This window comes from Centroberyx affinis, unplaced genomic scaffold (assembly GCF_046629955.1).
Source record: "Centroberyx affinis isolate AG114_WGS23_722 - 3 ecotype Tasmania unplaced genomic scaffold, CSIRO-AGI_Caff_v1 ptg000194l_1, whole genome shotgun sequence".
Taxonomy (NCBI): Eukaryota; Metazoa; Chordata; class Actinopteri; order Beryciformes; family Berycidae; genus Centroberyx; species Centroberyx affinis.
Window position 1 is genome coordinate 96580 of NW_027278887.1, and position 16590 is coordinate 113169.

Genomic DNA, 16590 nt, shown 5'->3' on the forward strand with positions numbered 1-16590 from the left:
TTTTGGTGTATCCACTTTCCCTCAACCTGCCTCCTCTACTTAAGTTAGTGATTTCCTACATTTCCCAGAATGCCTTTCAACATCCCCAAGTGAACTCGCTGGACAGCCGTGGGTTTTACATAGGGCCAGGGCCTATGCGATTATAATCTAATAATATTCACCTTGTTAACTTTTGTAGTTTGCTTTAGAGAGAACAAAATGTCTGTCTGTTAAGTTTAAACTGATCCCAAAGTCGTATAATCTCCATATTTGACGGGTAACTTCATGTTAAAATGTTGAAACTTTGTATATTGTAAATTGCACTTCATTTTTCATATAAAACGGTGTTAAGATGTTTACTACATGTGCTGTGTCCTCAGTTTTATTGCTGTAGGAAGAGCTTTTTCATGCACCAGACTGGGATCACATCTGTGGTAATTAAGCCCAATACACTTCAAAACTGAGTGAGTGAATGATCCAATCCCCCATTTAAAAGGAACAGCAGTGATAGCCACCATGGCTGAACAGACAAAGAACAGAGCGCCACCTACAGAAACTCAAACTGCATTAACAGAAACTCCAAGGAGAAAGACGTCACAGTACTGGACTCACTGTTTGATTGACTATGTAAAACAAATGATAGTTAAACATCAGTAAATTTGCTGTAATGCTTAAATGAACTATGGGGTTTGCAGGTGTTTTTTCAATCATTCATTCCCTCAGCACATCTATTGGTTACAGTGGTGGTACTGCCGTTTCATGATCATTACAATTCTGTCCCCCCCTGGCTTGACTTTGTATTGCGTTGTCCTCTTTGGCTTTTCAGGGGTCAACAAGGACTTTGAAGCCTCCTTTACAGACTGATATGAGCAGTCTGCTGTGTGCCCAAGAATGCAGAAAGGGCCTGAAATTCTCATTCAAAAGAATATATTACACATTCCATATGTGTTAATTATTGTATACATTTCATCTGCCAGATTTTATTTTGAAATGATCTGTAATAAAGTGCAATGTTGAGGCTATGAGACTTCTCAGATCCGAGTTGATCAGAGCTCAGAGTTGTCTAGAGTGTATTTAGCTCACTAACTTCCAATGTAGACGTGTGTGTGTGTAAGAGAAGGTGAAAGAAACAATAGTCCAGAATCAAAGACTTTTTTTCTAAGAGCGTTAGCCCATTTGGTTCTGTAGGGTTCTGACTAATGTGGTATTCGATGCCAGTCCAGATAGATCAGCCATGCCAGAGCCACAGTGTAGTAAGTTTCATGGTCTATACTGGAGTTTCACTTTTCTCTTGCTTGTATCTTTTGAATTAAAGCTGCAATAAGGAACATTTTCTGACCACTAGAGGGCGACGGAAACCGCTGATATTCAGAATTGGAGCAAGACAAATTACTCTACATTAGGGCCCCAGGTTGTGGAATGACCTGCCTGAGGAACTTAGATTAGCCAAATTATTATCTTTTAAATCTCTTCTTCAGACACACTTTTACAGAATGGCTTTTAGTTAAACATTTCATATTAATTTGTCTTTTATGCTTTTCTTGAGTCTTTCTGTTTTTTATTCTTTTCTTTTGGACCCTTGTGATATTTAATTCCTCTTCTGCTATTCCTTGTTTTTTTGGAAAGCACTTTGTAAACTGTTATAAATGTCATGTAAATATTATTATTTACATTCTTAAAATATTGCACTTTGCACATTTGAATTTGTATGTAGTCACTAGGCAAATTAGTTACAGTATACTGTACATAAGCAACCAGGAGCATGATGGAGATGAATTCCGAGTGCTTCTATGGAATAAGTTTACTACCTTCTCCCAAAAGATTCACTGCTAAGAAAGTCTCGGCTGGTGAAACAGTAACAAAGAAGAGACAGGAAAGTGCGGTTTTCGTGGTCAATGTTATTAGTAATGATAATACTTGATCAGATAGATGCTCTGACGGACATTGTGAGAACAGGACCACATCACAGAATAAAACACACATAAAGCTATAGAAACACGATTGCCATTTAAAAAAGCAGCGTAACATGAAGATTAACAGAGCTGGAAAAACAAAACAGAAATCCCCACAGAAACAGCCAAACACAAGGAATGGGCCAAAAAAACAGAAGTGAAAAATAAAGTGAGTATATTGTTTGTGCTATTCGCCCTATCGTAAGAACAAAACCGAAAAAGTCTGTTTCCCACTCTGTAGATACCAATGATATTTAACATGACAGTGTATAACACAATTTTTTTTTGGTTTCTGATAGAGAACTGCTGTGAGTGAGAGTTTGACTGTCACCCCCCTCCAGCAGGTCCAGGCGATACTGTACATTTACAGTAAGTTCGGGGTCTTTGAGATTGTTTAATGAGTCTCTACGCAAAGTCAGATAGAGTACTTGGCCCATTTTGTCCTGTATATTGCAATGGAAACCTCTGATTATGTGCAGAGACAGTAGTTCAACACTGGAGCTTCCAGAAGATGATCTGTTTGTCCTCTCCTCCTGTGATTACAGTGGTGCACTGCTCATTCATCCACATGGCCGTGACAGCTCCTGCACAAAGGATTACAATTCCCACAAAGGACATATGTTAATAAAATAAATAAAAATCTAAATAATCGTCCTACTTATTGCTTTTTTGACATATTGCATTGACCTTTATTTATAAGTTATGATGAGGAAATATTGTGACTCGAAACAAGACACAAACAATAGATCAGCAGAAGGGTTCACATACTTTAGCTGCTAAATGTGGGAAGATTGGGCGTACCTGAGTGTCCAGGGATCCTCTTTGTAACAGTGTTGCTGAGCAGGTCCCAGAGCAGCAGGTCACCCGATTGCCCCCCGCAGAGCGCCATGTTCCCGTCCCAGCAGAAACACCTGCATCCACACGTACACTCTGTTATGTGTCCTTCTGACATGACAATATCAGTCGACAGCTAGGTTTTAGAAAGCCAAATTTAAGACTTTTTAAGATGGTTTTAGTGCCAACTGGACGTGGACTTCAGACCAATTGAAAAAACAAAATATAAAAGCATAAGAAAAAGGACAACAGGAAAATGTTAAGAGACATTAAGTGTTTAGTAAAGCAGATATTGTACGATGCATATTGTACTACTAACCCTGTGTTAATCTAGGAGTGGACGTACAGCACTAAGAAACCAGTCATTGCATTCCATTTTGCAGATGTGTGATGTGTGAGGTGTGATCTCACCTCTGCTCCTCCTCAGCCTTCACAGATGAGATCACCATGCCCGTCTGGACGTCCATAACCTTCAGACAGGAGTCGGCTCCGACGCTGAGAACGTGTCTGCTGTCTGAGGAGGCAAAGTCACACTTCTCAGTTTAGAGTCCGGCATGGCTTCCAGGCAGCCGAAGGCAGTTGTTCCAGGCAGTTGTTTCTGCCCGAAGGCTCTATTTGCCATCGCGCACCAACCAGAACTCAAAGCCACATGTTGGATGGTTTCACTCTTACCAGGGCTGAAAGCCATGTGGTGGATGGTTCCAGTGTGGCAGTGGACTTGCTGCAGGATTCCATAGTTACTGGTGTCCCAGATGGTGGCGGTGCCGTCTTTACATCCTGATACCAGGAGAGTGCCGGCAGGATTCAGACCAATAGTGTTCACCTAAAAATGGATTTCAAACAGGCAATACCAAAAAACAAACAAAAAAAACATACTCAGTTACTAAACATGAGATAGAGTTGTGTTGTTAAAATGTCAGTAATACACCACATGAGAGAAGGCACTGGTAGGAACAGGTCGCCACTTCTCCAGATTAATTTTCATAACTTTCTGGGCCATAAATATCACAAACAATAATAAACTACAGCATATTTGCTACCTTTTCTCTCGTTGAATACTCCTTTAATTTAAGTAACAACTTTTGATCACAGGTGTGCTTAGCTATGATGTGGTACATTATGGACAATAATCTATGTGTTTTCAAATGGACACAGGTCTTTCATCAGCTACAAATATGCTACAACTGCTGGGAGGTTTTGGTCATCACTGGTCTACATTAAACATTCATCAGCACCAAAATCAGCATCTTCACTCACCCCAGCATCATGTTCAAACTCAGCCAGCAGCTGGACCTGGGATCTCTTGTGACTCGATGCATCGTCAGATGCACGGTGCCAAACCTGCCACAACAAACACATCCATACATGTACTGACTGCTGCTCTGGCTTATGAATGGGAATATGATTATTATTATATAAGTCACTATTATTTTTTACCTTGACAGTGGAATCCCAGGATGCCGTGTACAGCTGGTCATCATACCAGCACATCTGACTGACAGCGTCATCATGTCCCATCAGTGTGTCCTGCCGCCTGCCATAAGGTATGGAGTAGAAATAGCTAGGGGGAAGGAACATGAGTCAGCCAGCGGAAAATCAACACACAAAAATCCGAACGTCAAATCAAATGTGCATACATACACATTGTTGTCCCATGAAGAGCACACCACCGTTTTATCATCTGGCAGCATCAAACATGATGATAATGCCTGGAAAATAGTCAAGTGTTTTAGTGTAGGTCTTTTTTTTAAGTGAGAGAGAGACAAAGAAACAAGACAGAGAGATAGAAGAGCTGAATAGTAAAAGACTACTGATGCTGCATACCATGTTGGAGAAGGACATGCTTCTCTGGAAATCACTCAACTCTTTGGAAAACATTTTTAGCGTTGAATCTGGAAAGGAGAGTGAGAAAGTTAAGATGTTACATAGTTTAAAAGGGTAAAATCAACCTGAATCAACAATGAAATAAAACTTTGAAAACATTCAGCCAATTCACTATTTGGCTTGATTTTTCGGTAGCATTTTACTTTAAATGTTGTGTTTTAAATATAATAAGGCAACATACACGCATTAAAAACAAGTTTTCTTTAAATCTCAATATATGTATTGGATAAATAAAATCCTCTATCCATTGGCTCTTGATTATATTTAAGGTACAATGAGTATGTGTATAGTTGCACATGATTCCTTATGAGCAACAAGTGTCAACGGATTTCTTCTACTAGTAGTTAATTTACATGCACTTTGTTGAAAGAGTTCACTTCCAGTTGTGCTTAAAAGACATTTTCCAGACCTTGTGATGTGGAGAAAATGGCCGATCCATCTCGAGTCACAGCAATGCCTGTCACTGCTCTGTGTGTAATAGAAAATGATATTTTAAGAAATATTTAATATCAACAGAAAAAAAAATCAAAAACCAAAAAACACTCTTTGTATTTATTCCATGCCAGCACGCAAGGCATGTAGTGTAATAAAATTCTGTGTCAATCCTGATAAAAAAAGAAACAGAAAGAAGTTGATGAATGACAATGGAGGAGTGGAAAAACACTGTATGGTTCGACAAATCCTGGTTTCTGCTGCAACATGCTGATGGCATGACAATTTGGTGTCAACAACATGAATCCATGGATCCATCCTGCCTGCTATAAACAGTACAGGCTAGTGGTGGAGGAGTAATGGTGTGGAGAATGTTTTCTTGGCTCACATTAGGCCTCTAAATACCAACGGAGCATCATTTGAACGCCACAGCGAAGCTAAACATTGTTGCTGACCAGATCATATCTTCATGGCAACAGTTTTCAAAAGGAAGCTTCCAGTTTGAAAAGCAGGGGTTTTCACTCCAGCCTCTCTGGACGGCTCCTTACTTACTCTTTATGGATTTTGTGGCTGGTGAGGACTTTCAGATTCCCCATGTTAGCCCAGGCCAATTTCTTGCTCTCTTCGGTCAGGTCTTCAAAGGAGGAGTCCTCACTAGGGGAAGCTACAGAACAAAAAGAGGAACAACTGCAGATATGAGTAATATAGATGAACATCTGAACTATGCAGCGTTTCCACCATGGTGGTGATGCGTTACTAAATCCGAGCACTTCCTTCCTGGTGTGGTCATTTGTTTTTTTTAAATGGGTGAACAGTCTGGTTTCCATTACAGTGACAGCTAACTCTACCTACTGCAACGAAGTGTGAAACAAGTTGTAAAATACATTCCTGCAAAATAACCCATTTGTAAAATTCTCTGATATTCCTTGACTTCCCCAGAGAATTTACAAAATGTTCCCACTTACCCTGAATAAGACAATATGAAACTGTGTGTGTGTGTGTGTGTGTGTGTGTGTTACCTGGAGACAGCTCGCTGAGCGGTGTGTTGATGCTGGAGCTGCGTGTGATGTTCTGAAAGCGGGGTGTGATCCTCTGAGGGTGGGGGGTGGTGAACAGTTGTTTGGGCGTCTGGCCAAACTCCAGGATCTGGGTCAGCATGGCGATTCTCTGGTCAGAGTCCTCAATGCTTTTCAGAGAGGGAGAAAGTTAAACTAGTAACTGCATCAAATGGTGTAAAGTTGAATGTTTGGAATTTTAAATCTTAATGGATTTCTTTCATACCTATCGCAGTCGATTCCACCTTCATAGGTCAATGGGTGAAACACTGAAAAACAATTAGATACATTTTAGCCTATGTCTGGTTTTGGTGGGTTAGATGTTTGAAGGTCTAGCTGTGAGATATTTTACCATTATGGGCCGCAACAGCTTCACTCCCTCTCTGTTTGAAGCCAAACACCAGGTCGATCCACTCATGAAGGTGCTCCGATACGTACTGACTCTCCAGTGCTGTCCTATTCTTCTGAAGTAAATCACTGGCATCTGCAATAATAATAATAAAAAAAACAGTGTTACCCCACACAGTTACCAGTATGTAAGTATACTAGTACACTATCCCCAGAGCAGAGGCGTATGACCCATGGCTCCCATACAACAGCAGTTACCTGAGGCCCATGGTGGGAGGATGACATCACACACTGAGCTTCCATTCTGCCTTCTCCCGAGGTCAACACTCAGTTTGTTTTCCAGGAAGCTGCAGTCATCTCCATAAAACTCTGGAATCAGCTGCAATATAGGAGAGAGGCCCATATGAATTCAAGACTCTGTCAGAGAACGTATCCATCTGAAGAAAAACATGTCAACACACACAGGTCCAGGTTCACTAAGATTGTGTTATGAGGGCAAGTTGTGTATTTTTGTCTATTTTTGTATTCAGAGTTTTTGTCTTATTCTCTAAGAACTTTATGCAAATCAAGTTGTGCTGCCAACAAGCCCTCGCTGCCCACAGTTAGTGAACAGCGCAGCTTTCTGTTTTTGCCATTTTTGTGATATAGTGGAAACTCTGTCTATAGTGCAGACCTTTAGTGAATCTGGGCCACAATGTCTAACTGACAAAATGTAGTGGAAAATATTTTTACCTCTTTGAAGTCAGTTGCACCCTCTAAGCAATTTTTCCACGTTTCACCTATGCTGTAAAAAAAACAGTTCATATCAATGAACAGCAATGTGCAAACATGAGTTTAAAAAGCATATATTGCAATCTTTTAAAGCCCCACAACCATATTATCATTTTGCATTTACACTGAATAAAAAAGGGTAAACTTAAATTCCATGATCACTAAGATCAAGGTCAGAGCCACAGTCTGCACTGCATCCCTGGTTTGTGATGGAGGCTGCCCTGCAATATACTGATAAAGATATACTGTCTGTTTGAAGGGACAGAGACAACTAACCTGTTAAACATCCGATCTGCGTGGTCATAGCGGCCATTCTGCAGACACAGCATGTGCTCTGGAGCTGCAGGGGACAACATATGAGGGATGAACATGATGTGATCAGGAAAATAAAGAGATGAAGGAAAACTAAATCAGCTTTGATTCATTTTGAGTAGAAACAATGAAGCAGCTACCAACAGAGTCTGTATCGTTTAAGCCCAGAACACATTTCCATGTGATTTACAATGGATCTGAGTAGACTTTCCCTGAATAAAATATTACATAATTGAGGGAGCAGTTGATGGACACACTATATTTATACTCTATAATGTGCTTAGTATGATGCATATTTATTTTTTCAGTGGCAGAGAACTGTAGTAAAAGATGCTCCATAGTAAAAAGAATACACAAAAAGACAAAGATAATATTTATAATCAACGAGCAACCTATGGGCATGTAAGGTGCCCACTGGCTCAATTTCATTTGTCAATGTCATTGAGGCTGACATTTGGGTTTGTAAGAAGCCCTTCTCATCTATCACTAACATTCCATCAGAAGCAGTGCCATTTTTTTCCCATGAGCTTTAGAGAAACAAATCTTTAGAAGCTTTAGGTTATACACATATATTGGATTTCAATTTTGAAGAAATCACAAGCACTGCTGCTGGCAACCTCTCAAAAACATTTTGGATGCAGTGAGAGGAATTTTAGTGAGTGACCAAGTGAATAGACAGGCCTTTTAAAATCCTTACTAAACAGTTCCCAGTCACCATTAATGTTCTGCTTTTGCCTTGGCTATGATCCACCCGGGCGAACCTGCTCCAATAAACCCCAGGCTAACAACGCAGTCATGCAATATTTTATTTTCACAGTGACAAATATGACATACTGTGGTGGATAAACTGCATAAACACACTGAATACAGGCTGCGTTTACTATGTTTCCAAACATGTTGTGGCTGTGTTTTATGTGTTGAATTGAAATGTATGACATACCGACTCTGACCAGGTAAAAGAGGACGTAGCCTGGAGAGGAGTAGTGACTGCCGAACATGAAACGAGGCTCAGGCATGCCTCTGTAGCGAGCCTGTGTGCAAGGGGATACATTTGAGGTTAATGAGGACAATTAGATTTAATTTAAATATACCTTGAGCTACTAAACTATGGTGAAGCCAATGTAGAAACCTGCTTTGGGTTTCTGGCATCCCAGATCACCCCCCTCTATAATTGCACTCACTGGTATCAGACCTATACTCACCTAAAACAGACCCACCAACACTGCATTTACACTAGGCTTACAAATAACCACCTATGGAGAAAATTGCTAAAATTTAAGTTGACACATAATGTGCTGAGAGCGATGCATAGTCAATTATTTAAATAAAATCTCTAATGAAGTGACATTAGTTCTAAAAGGTTTTGGTGGAAAAAAAAGACAGAATGAAAAAAGTACACATAAAAGACTGTTCACTTAAAAAAATTAAGAAATGAAGATAAGAAGAGAATCCTACCGAGCCACTGCAGCCAGAAGCAATTATTAAAGAGACCTCAAACCCAAATCTGTGTAAAGCCTGACATCTAATGGTAAAAAGCGTGCTACTGAAATGGAAATCTGCTATTGGCTGATCTTTGGCACCAGGTGATGTCACCACCTGTTGTACTCTACAGAAGGCAATTTCAAAGTTTACTGAGCAAGGTAAAAAGACACAGCATAGTCTCACCAGTAGTCTTTCTAGTCGCTCTTTGTTCAGGGCTCCCACCGGCTTGCTCAGGTCTCTGAACGTGGCAGAGTTCGTCATATCTAGGAGACAGAAGAGTCTTCACTATAAACTACAAGTCACACTATTACAGCATTATAACATCTGCCATTTAGTAGAGGCTTTTATCCAAAGTGCCTTTCAGTATCAGGAGTGCATACATTTTCAGCATGGGGTGGCTACAGTGGGAATGGAACCTCTAACCCTGGCGGTGACAGTGCCTTGCTCAACTCCGTGTTGATTCCCGTTCATTCCATACCTACCCAGCTGTGTGCTGGTGTAGTCGGCGATGACCCAGGGGAAGACGGGGTACTGGGAGAGGTCGTTGCAGCTGCGGTCGGCCAGGTTGTTGAGGTGGAGGAGGTACTGGTAGTTGCTGAGATGGCCGCGCTGCCACTGCAGCATGTAACTCTCTGCCGTGTGCTCCGTCATGTGGTTCTCTGAGCAAAATGAAAGAAATGTCATGGTTAACTGCTTCCAGGGTTTGACCGATATGGGTTTTTGAAGGCCGATACCGATATTTTTGGATTGCAGCTGCTGATAGCCGATATTTTGTGCTGACATTCAACTTCTCTAAATTTGACCATTTTCAAGACAAAACAATTCCAAAAAATAGCAAGTTTTCAGTGTTAACCCCCAGATTTTTATTGTTGTCAGGGTGGCAAAGCCTCTGAAACAGCATTTAGACCTATAACAATAATGATAATCATGCATACGTATGTGGAATCTGCTCAAAATGTTGCTTTAGAACCAATTCAGGTTAAGTTCTTCCCATAGACAACCAGTTTGATACTGATCAATACTACAGGAAATACAGTATGTGATCAATCAAACTGCAGACCATTTTAAGGCCAGTTAGAATGAAATATAAGTCTAATTTCACAATTGAAATAAATGGATGTTTGAGAAAATGGGTCTGCACGACTGGGATGATTTGTCCTTGGAAAAACAGCACACCAGCAAAACCACAACATTTTCAAGACCTCTAAAACAGAATTTAATATATATTGCTCTAACTAAAAGTCTTCAGTACTATTAAATACATAATTTTAAGACATATTAAGACTTTTCAGGACCTGCAGACACTAACAGATTCAGTACTGGCTTTCAGTTTTCTCACCCAGGAAAGTGGCGATGTAGTAATAGATTTCATCTCGGTCTGCAGTGTTATAAAACTTCAGGTAGATGTCAGAGCAGGAGTCGTTCTCAGTGCAGAACACCTCCAGACCCTGGATGAGGTGAGGGAACACACACACACACACACACACACACACACACACACACACAATGAAAATGAAATGAATGAAAGTGAGTTTTCAGCATTAACTACACTATTATTCACTACTAATCCCAGATAATAACCCAGAAGATAACAGGTAGGTCATTGGAGGGCAACCTTGACATTTTTACAATTTGTGACTGAATAATTCCGCAAGTTCTGTGACAGAATGCAATTTAAAGAAGCAAATGAAAGTGTGCTGTGCCTTTGATGAATTCACTATATTCTGACAACCTTGTCTTCAATATTTGCAGACTATTCAGTCATTTTAATTGGTCTATATATGGACCAAAACGGTAAGGTATGTGAATTAGTGGGGACAAGCAAAAAGAGAATTTCCATCTGGGGATCAATACAGTTTCACATTATTATTATTAAATGGAAAGCACTAGTAGATCTGTCCTCAGTAAAATCCTAACGACCTCGCCAGCTGTACTCACCAGCGGTCTGAGCCCATGCCTTCTTTTGTAGATCCGCCTGACACTGTGGAGTCTGATTTGAATCACCTGCTCCTAAAACCACAAGTCACATCAAATCATAAATTTACCTGAACAACAACTGAAACAATAATGCATGCGTGATGAGGTGATTGTTGCTGAAGTCACGCTAAATGGACTGCGGGGATTGGAATGCCACAAACCGGATAACCGTTGAGCGGCTGGAAGTAGAGGTTTTCATCCGTGATGCAGACGTGGCCGGGATTGGACACCAGAGGCATGACCATCTCCACCTCGCACTCCATGTGAGGCTTCTCTGCTACGCTCTGAAAGCTTTACACCAGCTTCATATCACTGTGTTATCCAGCTGCCTTCTCCAACAGCAATAAGGCATTTGCTTTAATACTAATGGTAAAACGGGTCCATAACACAAATCAAATAACCTCTGTTGACAATGAGTGTCTGCAATGACCACGAATTCTTTATCAAAGCAACATATATATCAATACATTTCTGCTTTATATGGACATACCTGTTTTTGTCAAATGATGATCTTGCCAGTCGTGATTGTAAATTGGCTGCAATCTAGAAACGAGATAAAATCAATCTCAAAATAGAATCTAGAAAGGTAGATGGTAACAATACAAAAAGAATTCTTAATAATGGTGAATTTGTGATAGCCGAATATTTAAATATCATTAGTACATGAGGCAAAAGGACACATTTATGCTTTTGATTTTCATTGTCTTTAAGGCGAGGACCTAAGGAGAGGGCCATGCTCCTCTACTACTGAAACTCTACTGAAACTACTATATTTGCATCCAGACAACAAGGCCTATTGCGCAACAGATGTGACTTGGAGTCCTGTATGTCGACGACTCACCATTGCAGCCTGGTCCCCGAGCTTCTCCAGACAGGACGCCCTGTGGAGCTGCAAAATTCACCACATTCAAAAGGAGCACAATGACAACAGCACAGGATAACTGATGCATGAAAACAAATGCAAGAGACGGTCAATTCGACATATTCCTGAGTCAACAACACCCAGTTGAGCAAGAAGATGAAGGTGAGAAGGTTGAGTGAAGAGATAACAGGTTAGTTTATTCAGCAAAGCAAACACACTCTGTCCCTTTGATGTGACACTGCAGTAGTATCGGGTGTGAGAAGTTTTGTCTTCGGATTCACACCCGGAGCTGCCGAAGGTCTAGAACTCTTACGTACCTGAAGTAACGTCTGGACAACATCCTCCGTTTTGCTCCAGACTTCCAACTGAAAGGTCACTCTCGTTCCTCCCTGCCAAAGTGATCAGAGGAGTTATTCAAAGTGGGAAGAGTGTTTCACCTGAAGAAGTGAACAAACATAGGGTCCTTATCTGATTTCTTGAACGTCTAAGGTTTGGGTCATGCGTTCTGTGTGGCAAGATGTACGCAAGCTCGCAAAAGCACTGTCTTGGCATTCGTGTTTTTTGTGCTTTCATGGTGACATCTGAAAACTCCAGTACTTTAGTGGTGCTGTAGGAAAATTAATTTCTCCACATCCACCAAAAAGAAGAAAAAACCATTGGAATCGGCCGGTTGATCCGGTTCCTCTTTGTTCCTCCAATCCTCAACAAAGATGCCTCTATGTAACTTCCGTACCGCCTGCGTTGTTTCAAATTTCAGACCGTGCACGGCTCCCAAATGTGGCAAACATGCCCATTAGTTGCAGAATTTTCCACTGTGTTCATTTCCCCATGAAGCATGAACCAGGCTTAAGACTGGTTGTGCGGTGTTTACTCAGAAAATGTGAATGCGGATCTCTCAATGGATTCTGTTCTTGTGTCTTTACACACAAACATACCAGTTTGCACACTGGGGAGGGGAAAGCTTCAGATGACTGTGACATGGATTGCTGTTGTGTATTTCACATAGAAATTGTCCTCTCTCCTGGAGTAAGTGCACCAGCAGCCATTGGATAAAATGTTATATTGCAGTTTCTGTTATGATTCAGCCTGTTGCCGCAGCACACCGAGTTCAGATTTTCAAAATACAAACACAAAGCACACCGAAGTGTATAGTGATGTCCACGCAAAAAGCGCTGAGCGTACAGAAATCATAGTAGGCCCCCTATTAAACTTTGGTTCACTCACCCGTTCGATTCTGTACGGTGCTATGACATTGCCTTCTTTGATGTAAAAAACCTAGAATCAAAGTTGAAATGGGATTTTTCTGTTTATTTACTTCGTCAACCTGCAGAAAACAATCATGACAATCTACTACACATGATACATTACTGCAACAATAAAGACAGCTTAACTACTAGCCTTTATGTCCAAGAAAACAGAAACATACCAGTCTTTATCACAGTGTGACAATCGTTTAAGATCAAATTCATATCAAAATATGTAAATGATAACGCACCTGTCCACATAAAATAGAGATGGCTGATGGCTTGGTCCTATGAAGAAAACACCAATCAAATAAGTTAAAATTATCACAGGACAATATCACTGTACTCCATTACTATATGGATATTACATATATACCAGATTTAATTTGTGCTCAGCTACAAGCAGTTTGAGTGTGCATAAACTTAAATGAAAACTAAAATTGCTCTATTCAAAGTGACTGAAATGTAAAACTATGTAAAAAAATTTTTTGGAAAAAAGTGGAATAAACCAAAACTGAAAATGATTGTCAGATAAATCAGTAAAGACAACTGATTGGACAAACCAACCAATTTGTAACTAAATTCTGTGAATCCTGACATTTTCTAGTTCATTTATGAGTATGTTGTTCAAAAATACATTTGTAGTATGACCCGTGAGCTCAGGTATGTATCAGCGTGTTGCTGACGTTGGTCTCAAATATGGTTTGTAAGCATAGCTAACATTGGCAGGCCAATTTGAAGTTACCCAACCAGTCTGGCAGGCTAAATAAACTAAAACATTAGTGTGTAAACTCAACAAGCAGTAGCAGTGATCAAAGTGTGCTCACTCAGTGAAAGGGTTGTCCTCTTTCTCCACAAACTCAATCCTCTTACAGTCTCGGAGAGGGATCTGCAGATGGAAAATGATGGTTGAAAAAGAGAAATCGTGACTACTAGAGCAGGAGTGCAACATACCGCTACTGACTTTAATATGGACACACCCTGAATATCAGTATGCTATGCTTTATTTTTCATCATATGCTCATATTTTTCATCATTTGTTATATATGCATACATTTTGATACGCATGTTTATTTTTTTTTTCTATACTTTCATATTTGAATATTTCCTTTGTCTCAGCATACTCTACTGGTGTTATTTCGTACATCCTGCATGTGTGCACATGATCCTCATGGGAAATTTTTCATTCTTATATTTCCACTTAATATGTTCTAATATTGTAACTTCCAGCTGTGTTAAGTTTAATATGCGCTATTTGTTTCTATTCTTGTTACTTTCTGTTTTTCTTTGCTGTATCCTATTACTATTTGCTGCTACAACAACCCAATGGGAATCAATAAAGTTTCATGTTATCTATGGTAACATTATGGCAAATGCTGTTGAAGAACATTGAACATTAAAAAGTGACTACAACAAACCTTTAAAATTGGCTCTGCGATATCTTCTGGGTCAAATATGATTGATTTGGAGCACACCTTGAATGACCCTCTGATCTTTCTGAAAGGAAAACAAAGATGCCATATTCAGGTGACTTTGCTGTTTCCAAACACTGTTAACCACCATCACCCTCAGTTGATGCTCTAAAAACTGTAACTGTAAAACTGTAGATACGTTTTACACTGGAGTAGATTTAGAAGGAAACAGCGTTAAGAATTTGGAAGCAGTCCTTGATTGTGTGGTGTAGTGAGTGATGTACTACACCCCAAGCTGTGTATCATCATTATTAATGACCAGTTACCTCTCCTTAGTTGAGCTGCGGGTCACTTGGTGTGCAGTGTGCTGTTCGAAATAGTATTCCTCCAAATCCAGCAACAAGAGAGAAAATCTAGGAAACAATAATACAGGAGTATGAGATCATAAGAAACAGCAGAAATGACTGCTATAATGAATTAAACTTGCTGAGTTTTAGTAGCCTATGCCATCCATTATAACATGTTTTACACTAGAAACTCTATCCACTCTATCCATTGCCAGCTACTCAGTAGGGGTAAGCTGATCTGAGCTTGGCACGCCTGCATGCATGATTATACAGCTTTTTACTGAAGGAGCTAGAAAATACATGCTATAAAATGCAGTTCATAGACTTCCGCTGTAATAATCAATCTTTAGACTAGAAGACTGTATTCAAATTGCAAACTACTCTGTACCTGGTAAAAGTTATTTTCACATGTGGATCGATAAAAAATCAAAAATCAAAAATCAAAAGGGCTATGAAAAGCACCCCCATAGGGCATGCATTGTCCCCTATGTGAAAAGATTTATGTTAGTATGCTTTAGTACATAACTGCATAACTGTTATACTGTTGGTGAGGAGACATGATGGGAGAGTGACATCTATGTTCACCATGACTATTCTCTTACATTGTTCCAATGTGATCACTTCTAGTGAATGGGGTAAAAGTGAAATCAAACTATCCACTACACTCATTTTGATGGGGGACCTTTAATCACTCAAAGATGCTTTGGGCTCCTTGGACCACAGTTTAAAAAACACTAGTCTGCAAGGACTCCAGATAGCTCTGAACACAATAATTCACCCTCCATTCTTCAGCGCACTTTCTCTTCTTCCAGGCCCAAGTGTGCCAAACTCCATTTAGTAATCTAGTTATTTCATTCCTCCTTGCCTTTCGGTAAAGGTACATACCACACAGAACACAACTGAAGACCTTTGAAGATTAAGTAGGGTTTTCTGGTACATTCGGCATATATATAACCCACCCAGCAGCAATTACTTCAATAAAAATGCAACTGTTGTTCTCACTGCTCGCGCCGGAGGGAGAAGACTGTGGGAATAACAGGCGAACCAACTGTAAAAGTTCAAACTTTACAAAATTGAGCGTTGCTTAGTGGACTATAATTATGCCGAAGTGTAAAGTGGCTCCTACCATATGCCTCGAGTATTGTATAAGGTCTGCACTTTTACCAATAATTACTGAAACCTTAAACTGCCATGTCTCAAAAAGGACTTTGGCGTGGCATTCCCTCCATACAACAAACAGGGCATGACTTGGGGCTACATTATTTCATACTACTAGCACGTACACATTTTTAATTAGAAGCTATCTTCAATTGTATTTTTGATAGCTCACAGATTATTTGCCCTACTCCAGAATAAATGTCGTGCTACTGTCAGCGAACCCGCACATAATGCTATGTGATGGAGCAGATTATAATGTCCATCATGTATCTGAAATTGAAGCACTCATTAGCAGACTGGCCCAGCCTACTAATGGGAATACACGGCACTCAGTCGAGAAAAACACACCCCTGGCATTCAAAGATCGGGTTTAACCCAGTGAATGACCCCCATCTGATATAAAGTCATTTCAGCTGTTGTTGGAGCACAAACCTTTCTTTAGAGCGTTCTTTCGTCTTTAAAAATGCCATGACTGCACACCATCTTCTTTAGAAACTGAACACCGTCCAGCCACAGTGAGATCTCTGTAAACACGGAAACT

The 16590-nt window shown here is 40.1% G+C and overlaps 1 protein-coding gene across 1 annotated transcript; it reads right to left on the reverse strand.

Moving 5' to 3' along the window:
* Positions 1–1853: 1853 nt before the first annotated feature.
* On the reverse strand, positions 1854–16581 carry nsmaf (neutral sphingomyelinase (N-SMase) activation associated factor). Its single transcript, XM_071538128.1, has 31 exons — positions 16482–16581; positions 14871–14957; positions 14551–14629; positions 13960–14021; positions 13384–13420; positions 13113–13163; positions 12206–12277; positions 11868–11915; positions 11517–11569; positions 11188–11317; positions 10988–11059; positions 10389–10497; positions 9532–9708; positions 9233–9312; positions 8508–8598; positions 7532–7595; positions 7217–7268; positions 6743–6863; positions 6489–6620; positions 6363–6405; positions 6101–6267; positions 5634–5745; positions 5059–5117; positions 4590–4657; positions 4407–4474; positions 4203–4326; positions 4023–4106; positions 3438–3588; positions 3177–3279; positions 2733–2842; positions 1854–2515 (listed from the first exon to the last, which is right to left on the reverse strand). The coding sequence occupies exons 1-31, from the start codon at positions 16517–16519 to the stop codon at positions 2421–2423; spliced, it is 2739 nt and encodes a 912-aa protein (XP_071394229.1). The 5' UTR covers positions 16520–16581; the 3' UTR covers positions 1854–2420.
* Positions 16582–16590: the final 9 nt, after the last annotated feature.